We start from the raw sequence: 22,416 nt of genomic DNA, 5'->3' as shown, positions 1-22,416 counted from the left end.
CCCTTTAATATATTAATATAATAGGTGAGGGTCCCTTTAATATATTAATATAATAAGTGATGGTCCCTTTAATATATTAATATAATAAGTGAGGGTCCCTTTAATATATTAATATAATAGGTGAGGGTCCCTTTAATATATTAATATAATAAGTGAGGGTCCCTTTAATATATTAATATAATAGGTGAGGGTCCCTTTAATATATTAATATAATAGGTGAGGGTCCCTTTAATAAATTAATATAATAAGTGAGGGTCCCTTTAATTTATTAATATAATAGGTGAGGGTCCCTTTAATAAATTAATATAATAAGTGAGGGTCCCTTTAATTTATTAATATAATAGGTGAGGGTCTCTTTAATATATTAATATAATAGGTGAGGGTCCCTTTAATATATTAATATAATAGGTGTGGGTCCCTTTAATAAATTAATATAATAAGTGAGGGTCCCTTTAATTTATTAATATAATAGGTGAGGGTCCCTTTAATATATTAATATAATAGGTGTGGGTCCCTTTAATAAATTAATATAATAAGTGAGGGTCCCTTTAATATATTAATATAATAAGTGAGGGTCCCTTTAATATATTAATATAATAAGTGAGGGTCCCTTTAATATATTAATATAATAGGTGACGGTCCCTTTAATTTATTAATATAATAGGTGAGGGTCCCTTTAATATATTAATATAATAAGTGAGGGTCCCTTTAATATATTAATATAATAAGTGAGGGTCCCTTTAATATATTAATATAATAGGTGAGGGTCCCTTTAATATAATAATATAATAGGTGTGGGTCCCTTTAATAAATTAATATAATAAGTGAGGGTCCCTTTAATTTATTAATATAATAGGTGAGGGTCCCTTTAATATATTAATATAATAAGTGAGGGTCCCTTTAATATATTAATATAATAAGTGAGGGTCCCTTTAATATATTAATATAATAAGTGAGGGTCCCTTTAATATATTAATATAATAAGTGATGGTCCCTTTAATATATTAATATAATAGGTGAGGGTCCCTTTAATATATTAATATAATAAGTGAGGGTCCCTTTAATATATTAATATAATAAGTGAGGGTCCCTTTAATATAGTAATATAATAAGTGAGGGTCCCTTTAATATATTAATATAATGGGTGAGGGTCCCTTTAATATATTAATATAATAAGTGAGGGTCCCTTTAATATATTAATATAATAGGTGACGGTCCCTTTAATTTATTAATATAATAGGTGACGGTCCCTTTAATTTATTAATATAATAAGTGAGGGTCCCTTTAATATATTAATATAATCGGTGAGGGTCCCTTTAATCTATTAATATAATAGGTGACGGTCCCTTTAATATATTAATATAATAAGTGAGGGTCCCTTTAATAACAGAGAGGTGCATTATGGGGAACAGTCACATTTCAGGGTTTGTTTTGGACACTTGGCTCTGTCCATAGGGGGTTAATCCAGGACAGCGGAGAAGGATTGTTTGTGTAGCTGGACTGGTTACTAATAAAGTTATTGTTGTTCTCAGTCTTTATAGCACTGAGCACCGCGTTACCAAGGGAACAGTCCTCCCGCCCGTCCAGCTGTGTCAGATTACAGGAGACAATCTAGCTCATAGTATCACACTTTATGGTCTGTCAGAGTCTGTTCTATCGGTGCGGAGCTCTATGGTTGGTGGAGAGGACGCTCTAGCCGCGCTGTCTATGGTTCCGCCGGAAGCTGTGTGAGCAGCATGGCGGAGAGCGGCGGAGTGATGGCGGCGGCCGGGGCCGGGGCGGAGGGAGCGCAGGCCGTGCAGGACACTCTGTGTCTGATCGTACTGGGAATGGCCGGCTCCGGGAAAACCACCCTGGTACAGGTCAGAGTCTCTAGTGTTTATACCTCGCATGTCTTATTATTATAGTAATAGTAAATATCACTAATAATAAATAATAATAATAATAAATAATATAATAATAAATAATAATAAATAATATAGTAATAGTAAATAACACTAATAATAAATAATAATAATATAAATATAATATAATAATAATATAATACAATATATAATACAACATATAGTAATAATATAATATAATAAAAAATAATTAATAAATAATAATAATAATAAATAATAATAGTAAATAACACTAATAATAAATAATAATAATATAATACATCATATAATAATATAATAATATTCATATAATAATATTATAAATATAATAATGATATAAATATAATAATATAATAAATAATATAAATATAATAATGATATAAATATAATAATAATATAATATAATAAATAATAATATAATATAATAATAGTAAATATCACTAATAATAAATAATAATAATAATATAAATATAATATAATAATATAATACAACATATAATAATAAAATAATATAATATAATAAAAAATAATTAATAAATAATAATAGTATAGTAATAAATAATAATATAATAATAGTAAATAACAATAATAATAAATAATAATAGTAAATAACAATAATAATAAATAATAATAATATAAATATAATAATATAATAAATATATAATACAACATATAATAATAATATAATATAATATAATAAAAAATAATAAATAATAGTATAGTAATAAATAATAATATAATAATAGTAAATAACAATAATAATAATAATAATAATAATAATAATAATATAAATATAATATAATACATCATATAATAATATAATAATATTAATATAATAATAGATCCATTAATACATACAGGGGTCCTACAGTAACACTCGCTGTGTGTGATGCTCTTGAACCATTAACACGTACTGTATACTGTGGCATTTTATTCAGAATAAATATGGTGTGTGGCAGCTGAATCTCTGACTCTCTTGCCTGTCTTTCAGAGACTGACTTCGTATCTACATGGGAAGAATTCCCCACCATATGTGATCAACCTGGATCCTGCAGTCCATGAGATCCCTTTCCCGGCTAATATAGGTACAGGATTCCTTTCCTGGGCCGGCTCTGAGTCGTGATTGGAGCCACCTGTAACCAATGTCGCTGTTTTGTTGTAGATGTCCGAGACACTGTGAACTACAAGGAAGTTATGAAGCAGTATCCTTAGCACTTTACAGGTTGCATTACAGTAGAGGGAGGTACAGTAAGTGCAGTAGGTATACAGTATGTATATTTTATATAGTGCTAACAGGTGTACTCAGCACTTTACAGGTTACATTACAGTAGAGGGAGGTACAGTAAGTGCAGTAGGTATACAGTGTATGTATATTATATTTATATAGCGCTAACAGGTGTACTCAGCACTTTACAGGTTACATTACAGTAGAGGGAGGTACAGTAAGTGCACTAGGTATACAGTGTATGTATATTGTATTTATATAGCGCTAACAGGTGTACTCAGCCCTTTACAGGTTACATTACAGTAGAGGGAGGTACAGTAAGTGCAGTTGGTATACAGTGTATGTATATTATATTTATATAGCGCTAACAGGTGTACTCAGCACTTTACAGGTTACATTACAGTAGAGGGAAGAACAGTAAGTGCACTAGGTATACAGTGTATGTATATTGTATTTATATAGCGCTAACAGGTGTACTCAGCCCTTTACAGGTTACATTACAGTAGAGGGAGGTACAGTAAGTGCAGTAGGTATATATTGTATTTATATAGTGCTAACAGGTGTACTCAGCACTTTACAGGTTACATTACAGTAGAGGGAGGTACAGTAAGTGCAGTTGGTATACAGTGTATGTATATTATATTTATATAGCGCTAACAGGTGTACTCAGCACTTTACAGGTTACATTACAGTAGAGGGAGGAACAGTAAGTGCACTAGGTATACAGTGTATGTATATTGTATTTATATAGCGCTAACAGGTGTACTCAGCCCTTTACAGGTTACATTACAGTAGAGGGAGGTACAGTAAGTGCAGTTGGTATACAGTGTATGTATATTTTATTTATATAGCACTTTACAGGTTACATTACAGTAGAGGGAGGTACAGTAAGTGCAGTAGGTATACAGTGTATGTATATTTTATTTATAAAGCACTTTACAGGTTACATTACAGTAGAGGGAGGTGCAGTAGGTATACAGTGTATGTATATTTTATTTATATAGCACTTTACAGGTTACATTACAGTAGAGGGATGTACAGTACGTGCAGTAGGTATACACTGTATGTATATTATATTTATATAGCAATAACCGGTGTACTCAGCACTTTACAGGTTACATTACAGTAGAGGAAGGTACAGTAAGTGCAGTAGGTATACAGTGTATGTATATTATATTTATATAGCGCTAACAGGTGTACTCAGCACTTTACAGGTTACATTACAGTAGAGGGAGGTGCAGTAGGTATACAGCGTATGTATATTATATTTATATAGCGCTAAGAGTTGAACTCATTGAGATACAGTAAGTGCAGTAGGTATACAGTGTATGTATATTTATATAGCGCTAAGAGGTGTACTCATTGAGGTACAGTGCGTGCAGTGGTTAGTGTATACATTATTCCCATTGCACATTAGTGGAGGTTTCTGGTTATATCGATCGATGTTCAGAATGTATTGCAGATCCTCGTGTCGTAGAACTTTCTAATTTGGGTGTGTAATAGGATGAAGGCCTTTATTTTACATTCATATTTTCATATTTTTTAAAATATTTTTTTGGATACACTTTTAAAATTATATTTGTAAAATATAAATATATTGCACTTGAAAAGCTTATCCAAAACTATTAAATCAAGGTATGACGTGGTAATTGTAGTGTTTACAGTGTATGGGTGGTGCTTGGGCTGTTTCTGAATTGGTTTTACATTTGCAGAGTTCACGTAAGTCATATTCAGTTAAGGGGCTTCACAATTTCCAAATCTGCCTTTTGTTTCTGGTACATGGTGGTTTGTTGACCTGGAACGTGGTCTGTCAGCTCTTGGACCATGACGCATACCCTCATTTATGTTCCTGAACTAAAGTAACAGATATGGACTGGGACCGAATGGTGGCATTGTCACTTCTCTCAATCTGTTTGCAACACGCTTTGATCAGGTGCGTACCCAGGAAGTTTCATAATATTTATATCACCTTTCTTTAACAAGTATGTACTTGGTGGTCTTGACTTTTAATTGTTCTCTCCTAAACAAACTGGTCAGCACAATTAAAATGTCCTCTCCCAATGTTGGTTTCTCCTCCTCCATAGTTTACCCGGCTGTGCCTTTTAATGAACTGGATTGGGATACTTTTTATCACATTGAATGGTTGTCATAATTTCTCTCAAACGGAGTGCTCCACCTGCTGGTCCCCTGTCAAAGCACGCTGCCTGCTGGTTTGAGGCAATAAGGACTCTAATTATTGGCAGAACGGTCCAGTTCTTTCCTGTCCGATAGCCTGATGGTGCTCTGCGTAGACTTGTAAATTGGAGGAGGGGAGAATTGGCCACTGGTTCCATTTATATGCATGATCTGTAGCCATGCAGTGTGCAAGGAATGCGCTTGTTCTGATTAATGTCAATTTGTGCGATTGGAATGTTACAAAGTTGCTGTGTAGTGATTTACTCGCTGTCCCTACAGGTGGTAAAATTCATAGAACGGCGACAGAAGGATTGTAGGTAAGGAGTCTATATTAGTGATTCCCAACATCTTTCAGTATCTCCTATCAAAACATGACTGGGTTCTCAGTACACATTGCCTCTCACTACACTGCCTCTTTTACTCTCTCTGTACTGGGTTCTCTCCTGTGGCTGTCTCTCCCCTCTCTGTACTGGGTGCTCTACTGTGTGTGTGCAGATTACCCTCTGTCACGTGGCTGTCTCTCTCTAGGTATGTCCTGATAGATACTCCAGGACAGATTGAAGTATTTACATGGTCTGCATCGGGCACCATTATAACAGAAGCTTTGGTAAGTCTCTGGGCAGAACCGGGCTAACCTTTACCTGGGTTAGAGAGGGGAGTGCTTAGGCTGGTGCAATCTGTTGGCGGGCAGTTAAACCATTCTATCATTTTATATGGGCAGGGGGGGTTATCTCTGCTATGTGTATGGGGGGGGGCGGTCATTCTATTTAGGTTATCCCTGCTATGTGTACGGGAGGGTATTATTTAGGTTATCATTGCTGTATGTATATAATGTCTGTGTGTGTGTAGTATTATTAACTGATAAGTCTGCGTTGTGACGTACCGCTTGGCACCCCAACCGGGTACCTCCGTCGATCGTTGCTTCCTAGAACTTGCGAACACCATACCTATCATAAACCCCACAAACCACCGCAGCTTGGTTGGGGTTTTGCTGTCCTCCACTCACCCTGGACCCACGACCAGGAGTGGGTAGACCTCTCCTAGTCCAGAGAGCGAAGCAGGCTGCTCTTACAAGAGCAAGTGTTGTGATCCAAGGGAGAATGGTGATTATAGCAATCCCCAGAGTGTGAATATAGCTCTCCAATTCCCCAAACATGAGCCTAGACTTCATGAAGGGTAAAACTAATCTTGTTTAATGGTAGCCACAACTGGCCTTTTATGACAGTCCCCATGCAAGGGGTACTCCGCCCTGGACCTGTGAGTAAACCACAGTAGAAATAAATACACAATCACATTGGCTCTCAGGTCCAGGACACTCCCATACATAATCAGATAATCCCTCCTCTGTGCCTGGGAGATAATTGGATTAGATTAGTACAGTTCCTGATCCAATTATCTCCAAGCACAGAAAAAACATACGTTTTTACAAACCCCCCCAAAATACCTTAACACATACAAAACCCCCAGAAATGGTACATCCCCTGATAGCCCTGATCTGGGTGACCAACATATCCAAAAATCACCCAGATCGGTTCAGGAATTTCCTGGAAGTCTTATTTTTGACCGACCGGGCACATGGCCATGGCACTTGGCCTATGCCCAAAACAGATCCAGGGAATCAGGGCTAACGGTTGGTCTCTGTCTGGGCTACAAAAGTACATAACTCACATGAACAAAGCCTTTTCAAGTAAATTGGACAAGGGATATTGCAGGGCCCATAGTCTTGAGGCTGGCCAGCTGGCCCCTCCAAGAACCCGTGATGAGGTTCAGTTCGTCAGATGTGTGATTGGGGGGGTACTATAACTGATAAGTCTGGGGATTTTCTGCTTTGAAGGGTGATGCATTCTGTATTCCTTTAGGCCTCATCCTTCCCTTCTGTGGTCGTGTATGTGATGGACACGTCTCGAAGCACAAACCCTGTGACGTTTATGTCAAACATGCTCTATGCGTGTAGGTAAGTGACAGCACCCTGGGGGTGCCAGCAGACTCCTCTAGTCGTAGTGTTCGGTGATAATGGATTGTATAGGGTGTTACTGTTCGCTCATTCTCTAAGAGCTTTCTGGTTTCTGTGTTTTTCAGCATTATGTACAAAACAAAGCTTCCCTTTATTGTCGTTATGAACAAGGTGAGTTGTAGTCCACACTCTTGCTCACCGCGGCGGCACTCGCGTTCACACTGGTTCCCCGCGTCAGCATTCCGCATGCACGCTGCTCGCTCCCCCCCCCCCCCCCTTGGCGGCAGTTTGCATGCACGCTGCCCCCCCCCCTCCTCGGCGGCAGTCCGCATGCACGCTGCCCCCCCCCCTCCTCGGCGGCAGTCCGCATGCACGCTGCCCCCCCCCCCCTCCTCGGCGGCAGTCCGCATGCACGCTGCCCCCCCCTCCTCGGCGGCAGTCCGCATGCACGCTGCCCCCCCTCCTCGGCGGCAGTCCGCATGCACGCTGCCCTCCCACCCCCTCGGCGGCAGTCCACATGCATTGGTTCACAGTTTGGTGCAGCAGAGTTAATCACACGTGCGCTGCAATGTCTTCAGCTCTTTCTGCAGTGGAATGTATATATGAAGGTAGCATGCTAAGGACCATAACAACCTCTACGGACAGTAAATGTCAGTATCCCTGCACCAACTCCCACCTTCGCCATCCAAGTTGTGCGAATGGCATGTGTCCTTACTTTCTCCCGCTATACCACTGCTGCCCGAATTTGTGATCAATGGCCTAAAGGTTGTGGCACATGTCCTTATTCAAAAAACTAAATGGAGCTGTAGAATGGCACTGAACTCCATTTCTCATAAACTCCTTCCAGATGGATTGATAATTTAGATAATCTGTGTCTTGCAGACAGATATAGTCGATCACAGCTTTGCCGTGGACTGGATGCAGGATTTTGAGAGTTTTCAAGATGCTCTGAATCAGGAGACGTCTTATGTCAGTAACCTGACTCGATCTATGAGCCTTGTTTTGGACGAGTTTTATAACGCTTTGCGGGTAAAGTATATATTTAGTTATTATGAGTGTATACATGATGTTAGTGGGCGCTGTATGTTGCTGGAGTGTGTAGTGAGTGTTCACTGAAGTTGTTATGGTCCCTGGCAGGTAGTGGGAGTGTCTGCAGTAACTGGAGCTGGGATGGAGGATTTCTTTGCCAAGGTGGCAGAAGCCGCGGAGGAATACACAAGGTGAGTGCATTGTTCTGATATCTGTGTGTCTGGGCACAATTTCTAATTTAATTTTAAATACCTCTGTGTAAAACGGAACAACATGGGAAATGCCTTGTCCTGGCAGGGACTTTTCTCCACTGGGTCACCAAGGGTAGAATTAGGAACCTAATACTGCCAAGTAAATAGCCCACCTCCTCCCCAGTAACTGGACGACACACAGTTCTAAGAGTACAACTGAAGTTTATTCTGCCTCACACGGCTTTTATGCATTGGCCCTAGCATGGAGTTTCTCGGTCAAAATTACAAGGGTCTCCTTCTCAAGAGCCTTTGTGTTTGAACTCTGTGATAACTCATTATCTCCCAAACACAGCAACTTACATATTTTACAATAATTCAAAAATATATAAAACCATACAGGAACCCCACATATTCCTGAATAGCCCCTATCTGAGCGTACAACATATCCAAAAAGTACTCAGATCGGTTTGCTAGAACGAAAGTTATTGTTGAGCGGGGTTTCGGGGGTTCCTGTTCTGCTATGGAGCGAGTGCTCCCCCTGTTCGGTAGATCCTATTTCCCGAACGCCATGTCTAGGTGGTCGGGAAGTAGAACAGGCAGTGGTACCATCTTTGCCCGTTTTCGCAGAGACGTGAGGCCGAAAAGCGTTCCAGGCGTTCGCCGACCAGCTACCGCTGCCTGCGTTCGGGATACAAAATTCAGTGGACCATGTGTGTTCGGTTATACCCACCCAGGGAAATCACTCAAGCGAAGTTGTCAGGACGTTAATTTGTGATTAACAGCCAGGAGAGGTCAGTGTTCACTGAGGCATAACAAGGGGCCACACACCAGTCATTCGGGAAACGGACAACCGAACATAGGGGAATGGAGTCTGCTACAATGTCATTCTATGGAGACGCAATGACCTGCGAAAATCCTCTCCAAGATTGATGCACATGGATTTCTATCAAAAAACTGAAAATATCCCATTCCCTTCGCCCATATTCAGCATCACGACAGCGCCCATGTTTCCTTGTATATCAAACTAGGATAAAGTAATCACGTTACATCAGGACAAAAGGTACAGATTTCATTAGAATTGGTCATTTTTAGAAATGAACCTTGTTACACCCCCCTTGGCTGGCAATCAGACACCCGGTTCTGTTACTTCCTGGTTTGTTTAGCTCACTTAAGATAAACTCAAGAGGCAGCAATTGCCCAGAGCACCTGCCGTGCAAAGACTTCTCATTGAGTGAATTCTGCAGCAATTGCTCTGGGCTGTTTCTGCACACCTGTACAGCCTCTCTATCTCCGGGTGGTTGGGTGGTCTCATTGGCAGCCTTTGAACAATACTTTTTACATTTTTTTCAATCACATTTTAGTCCTGCGACTCTCGCTGGTGTCTGGATGCGCACGGTGCTCAGTGCGTTTTGGAAACTATGATTCCATTGTAACATGGAGCATAATGTGTCTCTCTTTTCAGGGAATACCGACCGGAGTACGAACGGCTGAGGAGAGCGGCGGTAAGTTGATGTCATTCCATGGTCCATCATTGCTTTCAGCCACACTGTGGGGTTATGAAATGATGGGACCTGGCTGAGAATAGTTTACTTTCCTTTTCTCTGTGCTCTTAAACCCTGCCTCCTACACCTCTCCCAGAATGGGATTATCACCATGCCGTTCCTTACTTTGCAGGAGGAGGAGAAGAGACAGGAGCAGCAGGACCAGTTGGACAGGCTGCACCGTGACATGGGATCTGTTGCCCTGGATCGCGGACAAGGCCCAGGTAATGTGATAATTGTCCTGCTTACACTGTGTGAGATTTCCCAATATTTACACCACAAGTGAAAGGGAGGGCAGTGGGTGTCAGCCTTCCATGGATTAGAAATAATGACAAAACCACCAGAGGTGGTGCCATAACTTCCTAGCGCCATAGTAGGTAGCGTATGCTGTACTGATAAAAGCTGCAGTAGTTATGGTGCCTGGCATGGCCTCCTAAGAGCACTGTGTAGAATATTATGTTACATATAACACCCGAGGTCATTCACAGAGGTCTACTAGGGAAGATGGATTGGTTACAACAAATGTTTGTTTCATATTTAGACAATCCTACGTACCCTGATAGTGGATACTGTTTTAAATAATTATTGTAACGAGACCCTATATCCTGAGTGGTGTACCTCCTTTGTAGGTTCCGTAGAGAAGCAGTGATTATATCTTGGTATATCTTGCCTACCCAAACATCAGTTGAGACTTGATGAAGGGTACAAAATGAACTGGTTCATTCAGCCAAACGCACACACATTTATACCCAGACCCCCAGCATGGGGTTTCCATGGTATTCAATACAAGCCCCTCCCAGAGATCTATGTACCTGGCAGATAATTAGCTTACTGGTCTTTAACACAATTATCTCCCAAGAACAGAGAACCAAACACAAAAACCTAAAAGTGCCCCAAAACATCATAAAATCCTATAATAACCCCCAAACTGCCCAGATCTGAGTGCCCAATTTGTCCAAATACCGCTCAGATCCATGCAGTGTAGGGGAAACGCCACCGGGACAAAGTTCAGACCGATCGTAGATGTGGTCCTATGCCCAAAATAGTTCCAGAGCGATGTGTGCTCTGGATGGTCAACTTTCGGGAGCTCCTGAGGATGAACTACTAGGTGCTCCGCCTGGCTCACAGAAAGCGTTTGTTCCTTTTAGTCTCATGCACCTTCCTTCCAAAAAGCGCCCTCCTGACGGGTTGCAACATGGCTCAAAACCCCGGACCAAATTGCCCGGGAAGCGCAAGGTCACCTAGCCGAAAACAGTTCAATAACATTTGCAGCTAAGTACAGCTGAGGTGACCGGGAACCACAAAGTCCACAAGCAGAAATTGGTTCCATAGCAGTGGCGTTTGAGGACTGTTCGTGGGTTAGTTCAGTTCGTGAGAGGGGGAAAGTGCCTAACCAGGGGCACCGAAGGAAATCTGCTAATGACAACTGGGCAGGATAACTCCCGAACTGGGTCTCCGACAGTCGGTGGGCAGGAGGCTAGCTTCCACACTCCTCCAGGAGTTTGTGGCAAACGTACATACAAGAGCAATATAGCAGTTTTAGTGTATAGATCATTCCCCTGCAATTTCACTGCTCAATTCAGTCATTTAGGAGTTAAATCCCTTTGTTTCTGTTTATGCAGCCCTAGCCACACCTCCCCTGGCTATGATTGACAGAGCCTGCATGAAAAAAAAAACTGGTTTCACTTTCAAACAGATGTAATTTACCTTAAATAATTGTATCTCAATCTCTAAATTAAACTTTAATCACATACAGGAGGCTCTTGCAGGGTCTAGCAAGCTATTAACATAGCAGGGGATAAGAAAGTCTTAATTAAACAGAACTTGCAATAAAGAAAGCCTAAATAGGGCTCTCTTTACAGGAAGTGTTTATGGAAGGCTGTGCAAGTCACATGCAGGGAGGTGTGACTAGGGTTCATAAACAAAGGGATTTAACTCCTAAATGGCAGAGGATTGAGCAGTGAGACTTTGGGGGCATGTTCTATACACCAAAACTGCTTCATTAAGCTAAAGTTGTTCAGGTAACACAGCCTCTGTTATTGCAACCTTTGTTCAACATTTTCTAGAAGCTGCTCTGGGAATAAAGGAACACTATCTACTACCATACTTGCTCCCCTTCTACCTCCCCCCCCCCCCCCCCCCAAATGATGGGCTTAAAACCCTTTATCCACTCACCCGAATCCAATGCCGAAGTTCCTCGGCACTGGCTCCTTCTCCACCAATTCTGACGTCATAGTGATGGGGAATCTAATGCGTATGTATTAGACCTTCCCTATTGGAAAGCTCCGACTGTGCTTTCCTGTGGGGTAGTGTTATAGGTTTTAATACTTGTATATGTGACACGTCTCCCAACCATTTACCCCATCCAGTCTACAAGCAGTTCCTATAGAACTCAAATGTAGTTTACCTGAGGACTTTGTATTTGCTAAAAATCATACCGATTTTATGGGTTCACAAATGGTTGGGATGTAACAATGATATATGTAGAAGTTCTTCTTTAATACCAGTTTCTGGTATTGAGAAAAACAAACAAACCGTATTTTCCGTGTTTGTGTTCTGGTAACACACATTTATTATTTTATAAATCACAATATCCTGATTTTGTATCTTACAATGACATTACTGAACTTGAGCAGGTAGATCTTTTAGTTGCCTACATTTTGCATCCAAAAGAATGTTTAACCAAGTTGAAATTAAAATAAAAAGTTAACCCCCTACCCTACCTCTCCCCATGTTCTTACCAATCGCCGCCGTTCCCCCGCCGGCAATCGGTCTTCTTCTGAGGGGACAGCCCGGACAGTCCCCCCTCTGCAATTTAGAAGAGCGGTCACATGGCCACAATCTGTGTCCACCGTGCTGCCAGCAAGGGGACTGCCTGAACTGCTGGTGAAAAAGTTTTTAGTTTTTTTTCATTAGTATGACGTTAATAATAAAATACTTTGTGTGTGTGCGTTTCCCTTCCACCTGAAGTCTGTGGATAGTTAATACAATGTTAAACAAAAATCTGCCCACCAGTCAGGCCATAAGACTTGCATTCCCACAGAAAGCCAAAATCCGCAGTGATGTTACTAGTGCAAAGGATTCTGGGTGGGCATATGCAAATGAGTAACAAAGAATCACATTTTTGCCTCATTCCATTTTAAACATGGATTCATTTTAATCTGTGCTTGCTGTATACAACTGCTTGGAACACCATTTAGGAAAAGATGCAGAGCCAGTAAACCACTCATGGACAGCTGTTTCGTTGTTAATGCAACTCATCAGCACGAGGCTGGTTACTGGTTTGCTTATTGAGGCTTGGTAGTGTTTGGGAAGCAAAATCTGTGGGATTGCCGGTCCAGGTAAGCGGTACCTTAACGGCTGTTTTTTGTCGGATGTACCCAGTAAGTCCATGGTCGTTAGGGAGATATACATAAAATGTCATTCTATGTATATTATATATAATTAAATGTCATTCTATGTATATTATATATAATTAAATGTCATTCTATGTATATTATATATAATTAAATGTCATTCTATGTATATTATATATAATTAAATTTCATTCTATGTATATCTCCCGAACGACCATGGATGTACTGGGTACATACGACAAAAAACGGCCGTTAAGGTACCGCAGTCATACCTAGTATGCAAATAGGAGCCCTGGGCTTACCTGGACCGGCAATCCACGGCGATCACGATCGGAGGGGACTGCCCAAGACTCAAGCAGTCCCCCTGCAGCAGCTCTCGCCCTCCAGGGCCCTGTGATCACCATGATAAAATCACCGCAATAGGAGTATAGTAGCTGCCATCTGAGGGATTAAAGGAGCGGTCAGGCAGTCCCACAGGCTGCTTTAAAAAATAAATAATATAAAATGCTTTAATTATTTTATAATATATTATACAATATTGAACAGAAAAAAAATATATATATATATTACAGAATCCAGCGCACTCGCTTATTCACTAAACAATGATTTCAAATCTTAGAGATTGTAATAGTTTATTTAAAAACACCTCACCTAGGCAAAAGATAATGGAGATTACATTATATGATCATATATTGCATAAGCCTGCCACAACGTCAAAGTCAGGGCCGGATTAAGAGCACACTGGGCCTGGTGCTGACAATTATGATGGGCCTAATTACGGAATCTTATTGACCAAAAACATTAAAACAATCATACCTCCCAAGCGTCATGTATCTGATGGAGATGGTGCTGGAGGGAAACTCATAGGATGCAGCTATAAGAAAACACATACTCTATGCTAATCTCTCTCTAATTTATATCTTTCATCTTTCAATTAAATCCATAACCCTTAACAGCAGTGTCCAGTGAAGCAGGCAGTCAATGGGCAGGGTAAAAGGGTGGCCACTGGTGCGAATCACGTGACCAGACCTGCCAAAAGGCGAGAACATGCCCAAAAAGGGGGCATGTCTGTCCAAAGAATTTGAAGAACAGCCTGACATGAATGCATGTCAGGCTGCCCGCCAATCATGCAGGCTGTCCAACTAAGGGCATACTATGCAGGCAGCACCCTGAGCTTAACATAAATGCGTCTAATGATGCGCTCACTCAATGCTTTCTAAGGACTGTCCCCTAGCACTCGCTGGTCCACTTGTCTCCTTACCTTCTTACTAGCAGGCAGAAGTTCCTGGTAAATAGTCTGAGACAGATAAAAGGTGTATGTAGTGAGTGTAGATGAATGGGGACATGCCACAGTGTTAGAGAGACCAACGTCTGCATTACCTAAACTAATTTTATTGTCAGCCAGTCCACACAAGTTTTGTTCCCACACATCCCTCTTAAGCTTCCAAACTTAAAGGGACACTATAGTCACCAGAACAACTACAGCTTATTGTATTTGTTCTGGTTAGTAGAATCATTCCATTCAGGCCTTTTGCAGTAAACACTGTCTTTTCAGAGAAAATAACTCCACTGGCCACTCCTTAGATGGCTGCTAGAGGTGCTTCCTGGGGCAGTACTGCCTAGTGTGCAGCACTGCCATTCAGTGTCTCCACCCTCGGCATGCAGACACTGAACTTTCCTCATAGAGATGCATTGATTAAATTTATCTTTATGTGGAGATGCTGATTGGCCAGGGCTATAACTTGTGCTGGCTCTGCCCCTGATCTGCCTAGTTGACAGTCTCAGACAATCCTATGGGAAAGTATTGTAATTTGCTCAGACCACCACTTCTGATGATGTCAGCAGACAGTCAGTTCAGAGGCAGAGCTAGCAGCTGCAGACTTGAATACAAGTTATATTTTACTATACTTAGGGAGGCAAGAAGGGGGCAGGGTGGTGGTTTTAACATAATAGGGTCAGAAATACATGATTGCGTTCCTGACCCTATAGTGCTACTTTAAGCAAGAGTATGTGAAGAGTAGTTAAGGTTGCCACCTTTCTTGGAACAAAATACCAGCCTTAATCCTTTGTATAATCACAAGGAGTGACATCAGAGAAAATTCTGTAAAATCACCAACAAACTACTCAGTTTGATTCTGCTGTATAGATGGATTGCTCCCAGTGTCTCAGTCTCGCAAGTCACCCAGTGTCTCAGTGTCCCTATGTATCACAGTGTCAGTGTCCCCATGTCGCCCAGTCCCCTAGTCTCCCAGTGTCTCAGTGTCCCAATTTCTCCCAGTTTCTCAGTGGGTCCCCATGTCACTAGGACACTGAGAGACCCGGGGACACTGAGAGACCCGGGGACACTGAGAGACCCGGGGACACTGAGAGACCCGGGGACACTGAGAGACCCGGGGACACTGAGAGACCCGGGGACACTGAGAGACCCGGGGACACTGGGAGACATGGGGACACAGACATTTAGGGAAACTGGGAGAAATGGGGACACAGACACTAGGGACACAGACACTGGGAGACATGGGGACATTAAAACATTTGGGGACACTAAGACACTAGGGACACAGAGACATGGGAACACAGACACTGGGAGACTAGGGGACACTGGGAGACTAGGGGACACTGGGAGACTAGGGGACACTGGGAGACTAGGGGACACTGGCTGGGAGACAGACACTTGGGGACACTGGGAGACATGGGGACAGTTGTGGACTTAGACATGGTGACACTAGGCACACAGAGACATGGGACACAGACACTTGGGGACACTGAGACACTGGATGGGGGACACTGGGAGAAACAGCGTCCCCATGTGTCTCAGCATCCCCATGTGTCTCAGTGTCCCCAAGTGTCTCAGTGTTCCCAGGTCTCCCAGTGTCTGTGTCCCCGTGTGTCCTAGTGTCTGTGTCCCCATGTGTCTCCTAGTGTCTCAGTGTCCCCATATGTTCCCTAGTGTCTCAGTGTCCACATGTGTCTCAGTGTCCACATGTGTCCCCTAGTGTCTCAGTGTCCCCATGTGTCCCTGCTGCCTTTCCCCCCCATCCCTCACTTATCTGAGCTGTAGAGCTGCTTTCTGGACTCTGTGCTGTGTTGCTGGTCCCCACGGATCAGTGAGTAGTACAGAGAGGCAGGGATATGCATAGACATAAAATACTAGACGCCGCATTGACTGCTACTTCCTATTAGCGCTGATGAGCTGTGGGGCCGCCATCTTGGATCGGTCACAGTGTGATCTGCAGCATAGACATATATAGAATATATATGTCTATGATCTGCAGCGCAAGGTCCTGAAAGTAAACATGGTTAGTCTTAAAATCCACCTGGAGGGTGTATAGATCCAGTAGCATGATGTTTAATCCTGGGATATTAAATAAAATTAACTGACATTTTCTGCTTTAAGACCTCTGTGGTTATTTACGTTATCGACTAAGTTTACTCAATACATTGAAATTATTTGAATTTCCAGATTTAAACTATGCGTTGCATTTGGATTTAGGTTTGCTAAAATTATAAGTTTAGTGAACTAACCCCACAATCTATCATCTTAATATACATGTTTTAAACTGGGACTGGATCTTTGCCTGATTTGTAATGTATTTACTTTTCACCTATTTTTAACTAATATGGATTTTGGAACAGTGCAAAATAAAATGTAGATATCTACAACTCTTTATTATTGTGAGCTCTGTCTTTTGCACTTTGAAGTCCGCATGGAGATAGCATAAAGAGAATAGGAGAAATCAAACAATCACATCACTATTTACTAAAGTGAGATTTGTCACTAAGGCAAAGTAAATTAAAAAAATTAGGGACAGAAGTCCTAATATATAGACATATAATACCACACCGGGTGCCCGCATTTCATGGCCCCCCGAGGTCAATGCGGCGTCTAGGTATTATATGTCTATGGGGATATGCTGTAACTTTCTATCCCTGCCTCTCTCCACACACAGTGACCCCTACTGGCCGGTGCTGGTATTGCAGAGTAATCTCCACTTATTCTGAGAAAAATACCTGCATTTGTATTGCCAGTATTACTGCAATACCGGCACGGCCAGGCAGTCTCAAATACCGGCTGTGCCAGTAAAATACCAGTCAGGTGGCAAACCTAAGAGCAGTGTGTGTGTAAAAAAAAAAAAAAAATGTAAAAAAAAAATTTTTTTTTAAATATTTTTTTTTTTCAATGGGCCTATTCCATGGGCCTGGGCCTGGAGCTGCAGCTCCATCAGCCCCTATGTTAATCCGGCCCTGGTCAAAGTACCCCATATTCGGCAGGTCCTATCCTAGTAGCAGCCTAATGCTTGCTCTTATGAGATTAATCCACTTACTTGGGAAATACTTCCTTACTGGGACGCTCTGCAAGTCGAGGCTAAATAGGGTCCTGGAATGAGGCACCTGTGACAGGGAGGGGTGCAAAACCAAGGAGCTGGCCTGGACTCCCAAATATATAAAAGAAACCAAGAGGGATGCACTCACCTGAACATGCACTCACCTGAACAATGATTTAAAATCTTAGAGATTGTAATAGTTTCACCCAGGCAAAAAAAGAATGGGGTACTTTGACGTTGTGGCAGGCTTATGCAATATATGATCATATAATGTAACTAAACCCCCATTATTTTTTTGCCTAGGTGAGGTGTTTCTAAATAAAACTATTACAATCTCTAAGATTTGAAATCACTGTTTAGTGAATAAGCGAGTGCTCTGGATTCTGTTTTGGGCCCCAGCAGCACCCTATAATGTAGGCATGTTAAGGTGAGTGCAGCCCTTTGGATTTTGTTTAAATGTGTATATGTATCTTACATTAGATTCTGTAAGGTTGTATGTTAATGGTGCAGGAAAGATAGGTTCCAGATTTTAAAAAGTGGGTGGTCGGGTTTTTAGCAGATATCATCCTAAAATAAGAGAGAAGTACAGATACAGGCAATATTGACCTAGCTTGTACTTCTCTCTTATTTTAGGATGATATCGGCTAAAAACCCCACCACCCACTTTTTCAAATCTGGAACCTATCTTTCCTGCACCATTAACATACAACCTTACAGAATCGAATGTAAGATACTCCAATATATATATTTTTCTGTTGAATATTTGTTGGTGTGGGTTAAGGGGAACCCACACAGGCGTTAGAGTATCACATACAGGTTGTACCATGTTTGGGATTTTGCACCCCTATTGTATATGTCGTGTTATAATTTATTTCCTATATATGTATAATATAAACACACACTCACACTCACACTCACACTCACATTGTATTAGTGTTTTTTTTTTTTTGTTTTGTTTTAAACCACCTTATCTAGGCAATAATAATGTGGGTTTAGTTACATTATTTGATCATACATTGCATAAGCCTGCCACAACGTCGCCCATCTTTGGCAGGTCCTACACTAACAGCCTAATGTCTGCTCTTATGAGATTAACCCACTTACTTGGGGGAAAAATTCCATCTGGGGCTCTCTGCAGTACAAGGCTAAATAGGCCCTGGGATGAGGCACACACACACACACACACACACACGTGTATGTGTGTGTGTATAATAAATATATATATATATAATTATATTCTTAACTTGCTATGTGTGTCAAATCACCATTTTTTTTTTTTAATTTGGCATAGATTGGTGGTAAAATGGCTGCATGAAAAGAGTCAAAATACACCAAGTTTAATACCTTAGGTTGTCTTCTTTTAAAAAAATATATACATGTGAAGGGTTATTCCTGGATTCCTGACAGATATCAGTGTTACAATGTAACTTGCGTTAATTTTGAGGGAAAAAAAATGTTTTGGAAATAGCAAAGTGCTACTTGTACTTATAGCCCTATAACCTTCCCAAAAAGTACATGTTAACATTCGGTATTTCTAAACTCAGGACAACATTTAGAAACTATTTAGCATGGGTGTTTTTTGTTGGTTGTAGATGTGTAACAGATTTTGGGGTCAAAGTTAGAAAAAGTTTGTTTGTTTATTATTATTTTTTTTTTTTTTTCATCTTATATTACAATATTTTTTTATAGTAAATTATATGATGAAAATAGTGGTATCTTTAGAAAGACCATTATTGGCGAGAAACGGTATATAATATGTGTGGGTACAGTAAATGAGTAAGAGGAAAATTGCAGCTAAACACAATGTAAGAAATGTAAACACAGCCCTCGTCCCAAACAGCAAGAAAATTGGAAAGCAATCTGGTCAAGGGGTTAAACTTCTTCTTGGTGCAATAAAATGGTTAAAAGAAATAACACACCTGGTCACTGCAGGGCCTGTGATATCTAAACCAATAATGTCCAGCATCTGAATGCCAGTAGAGGCACATCTTGCATACAGCCTGTCTCATTTGCTTCTCCTGGGGGGATCTTTGCACATTCAAAAGAATAATAAAGATTAGCTGTCAACCAATTTTCGTTTACCCCTTGTGCTTTGTACTCTTTCACTGCTATGGGAACATGCCTTGTGTTTAGAGATTGACCTCAGAATACCATGCAACCTTTCCCAATTGTAAGAGAAACCACCTTCTTCCAGGTTTGGACGAAATGGCATTAGGACCTTCAGATCTGATCCTTTCACGAGGTAACGTGGATGATGATGACGACGAGGCAGAGGACAGCGATACAGACGATATAGATCACTCTGGTAGGTCTGCTATATTATTTGGGGCATTAGATGCTTAGTGGTCTGTCTCCACGCAATTTAAGGGGTGCAAGGTGTAAGACTGATTAAAGGGACATTCCACTGCCATAATGCATGCCTTTTTTTATATATAATTGGAGTAATATCCAAAAACCATGTGCACAAGCTGAAGATCTCTTGTCTGCAGCCTTTGCAAGACCTCCCCTTGTAACCCCGCCCAGACTTTGTGTCTGTCCAATCACAGGATTCCCAATGCAGCTCAATGAGAAGTCTTTCTAGAGGCAGCAATTTCCCAGAGCACCTGCCTTGTAATTTATCTCCACTGAGCTAAACAAATGAGGAAGTAAGAGGACCGGTTGTCTGATTAACAGGTGTGGGGGTGGGGATGGGGATGTAATCAGGTTAATTTCCAATTTCTATTGAAATCTGCATTGTTTTTTATTTAACAAAAAGGTCAAATTCTTAACACAGTAAATTGCTTAGGGGTCCCTTTAAGAAAATGTTGGTGTTGATTTTGTTAGACGTGAAGTCGTTACTGGGCTCGCGGACTGATCTTTTCTAGGTGTTCTGACTGAGCTGTGTGTCCCTCATTTAATTGTTGCAGGGTTAGTTTGATGCCATGCCTTTCCAAGTCCCTCCTCTTGTTTTCAGTCTCCTGTCAACAGACTGATTTGTAATGGTTACTGAGCCACCCTGCACCCTTAATTTTCATAGATAATGTTCTAGGTCATAAGTGTCCAACCTTTTGGCTTCCCTGGGCTGCATTGTGTGAAGAGGAATGGTCTTGGGCCACACATGAAATATATAATATAGTTAATGTGTATAATTAATAAAACCTTAAAAGCCATTTTCTCAAGTTTGATAGTTGTTTAGTAGATAACTCCCTTATTTGGTATCCTTAAACATATACATTTAGTAATGATGTGTATAAGAGGTCCACTCAGCTTCCCTACCTTGCTTTCTGAGGGCTGGAGTGGGTCCTCTCCATGGTGGCCATTTCTGCACAGGTCCTTTGCCCAGTAGTGATGCTGATGCCAGGATATCATATCATATCCTGGCTGCGGTCTCACTGCAGGACAAGAGGAGCACAGTATGTAAAGGGCTCCCTTGCTGCCCGGCACCCAAATGGCAACTGCGCAGCATTACTAGTGGTTCCAGGCTGCAGGTTGGACATGCCTATTCTAGTCCCTGAATGGACAATGCCCACTTTTTTGGGGAGAGGAAAGGAAGGAGTATGTCCTTGCTGACTGGAAGCTCTTTAGCCGTTCTGTGGTACCATTTTCTACTACTCTCTCCTTGTATATTTACATTTGTAGGAAGAATAAAAGCACAAAATGTCTTTGTTTTCTGACGTTTGTGTGCTAAATGTCCACTCTTTAATAAACGCTATTTTAAAACAAAGCTATTTTGAGTTTATGCTGAAACCCTGTATGGCTCCCACAGAGCACAGGCTGAGAGAAAGTTATGTGTTGGGGCCCATCCAGGTTTATACTACTCTAAATATTCTTATTGTTTGCGGACAGTGGCCGAAGCAAGACTGGAGGAACCAGCTTTCCAGAACTTTCTGCAGCAAGCACAGAGCAAGTACCGGGAGAAGCTTGGCCAGTGAGAGAGAAGGACCACCAGAACATCCACTAGTGTTTAATATGCAAGCAGAACGTCTCTAACCACGTGTGGACAATCTGTGAATCGCAGGCTTTAGAGGCATTGTATGTGGCTACAAAACGCTGACCATGAGCAGATGGTTCAAGGTCTGAACCGGTATCCTTGACATTGCACACATCGGACAAGAACTTGAGTAAGTCCTGTGACATCCTGACGTCTTTCAATCTACTAATGAGACGGGGAGAGAAACCTGAGCCAGGTTTGCAACATCTGGATGAGACCGAGGGACTCGCTGCCCCAGGTTCACATGTCCTCAACTGTATGAGTAAGGGAATCTGTATCCTGAGACTGGAGGACCCTCTGGACAGCTATTTTAAGGCATTTTCATCACTCTCAATGGCTTTAATAAAATATCAATTTCACACTAGTTTTCGGCTGTGAAATTGTAGCTTTACCCTAACTCCACAGCAAGTTCTCTATGTGCCGTAAAGCAGTGCTGCCCAACAGGTAGATCCCCTGATGTTGTACAACTACAACTCCCATGATGCTTTGTCATTCTAAAGGCATGCAAAAAGCATCATGGGAGTTGTTCTACAACATCGGGGGATCTACCTGTTGGGCAGCCCTGCCTTAACGGTATAGTAACCCTACTATACCTAGTGTAAGAGACCACCTGTGTAACTGACTACACCAGCACTCAGCCAAGACAATACAGCCAGGGTACGGGCTATGTTTTGGGAAAGCTTTTACTGCACTTATTGTGGAAAAAACACAAACTGGTTGTCTTGGTCTGTCACATTAATATGTTACTGAATGCAAGAAAAATGCCA

General features: G+C 41.2%; 1 protein-coding gene across 1 annotated transcript; it reads left to right on the top strand.

Annotated features, from left to right (window-relative positions):
- The first annotated feature begins 1,721 nt into the window (after window positions 1–1,721).
- Window positions 1,722–22,013, top strand: GPN1 (GPN-loop GTPase 1). Its single transcript, XM_063440761.1, has 14 exons — window positions 1,722–1,862; window positions 2,875–2,968; window positions 3,046–3,085; window positions 4,975–5,041; window positions 5,563–5,600; window positions 5,812–5,890; window positions 7,143–7,237; window positions 7,363–7,408; window positions 8,120–8,266; window positions 8,375–8,457; window positions 9,920–9,959; window positions 10,132–10,222; window positions 19,874–19,984; window positions 21,505–22,013. The coding sequence occupies exons 1-14, from the start codon at window positions 1,737–1,739 to the stop codon at window positions 21,588–21,590; spliced, it is 1,143 nt and encodes a 380-aa protein (XP_063296831.1). The 5' UTR covers window positions 1,722–1,736; the 3' UTR covers window positions 21,591–22,013.
- The last annotated feature ends 403 nt before the right edge of the window (window positions 22,014–22,416 follow it).

The sequence above is a fragment of the Pelobates fuscus genome, chromosome 2 (genome assembly GCF_036172605.1).
Source record: "Pelobates fuscus isolate aPelFus1 chromosome 2, aPelFus1.pri, whole genome shotgun sequence".
NCBI classification, from domain to species: Eukaryota; Metazoa; Chordata; class Amphibia; order Anura; family Pelobatidae; genus Pelobates; species Pelobates fuscus.
This window is presented reverse-complemented; position numbering and strand designations above follow the sequence as displayed.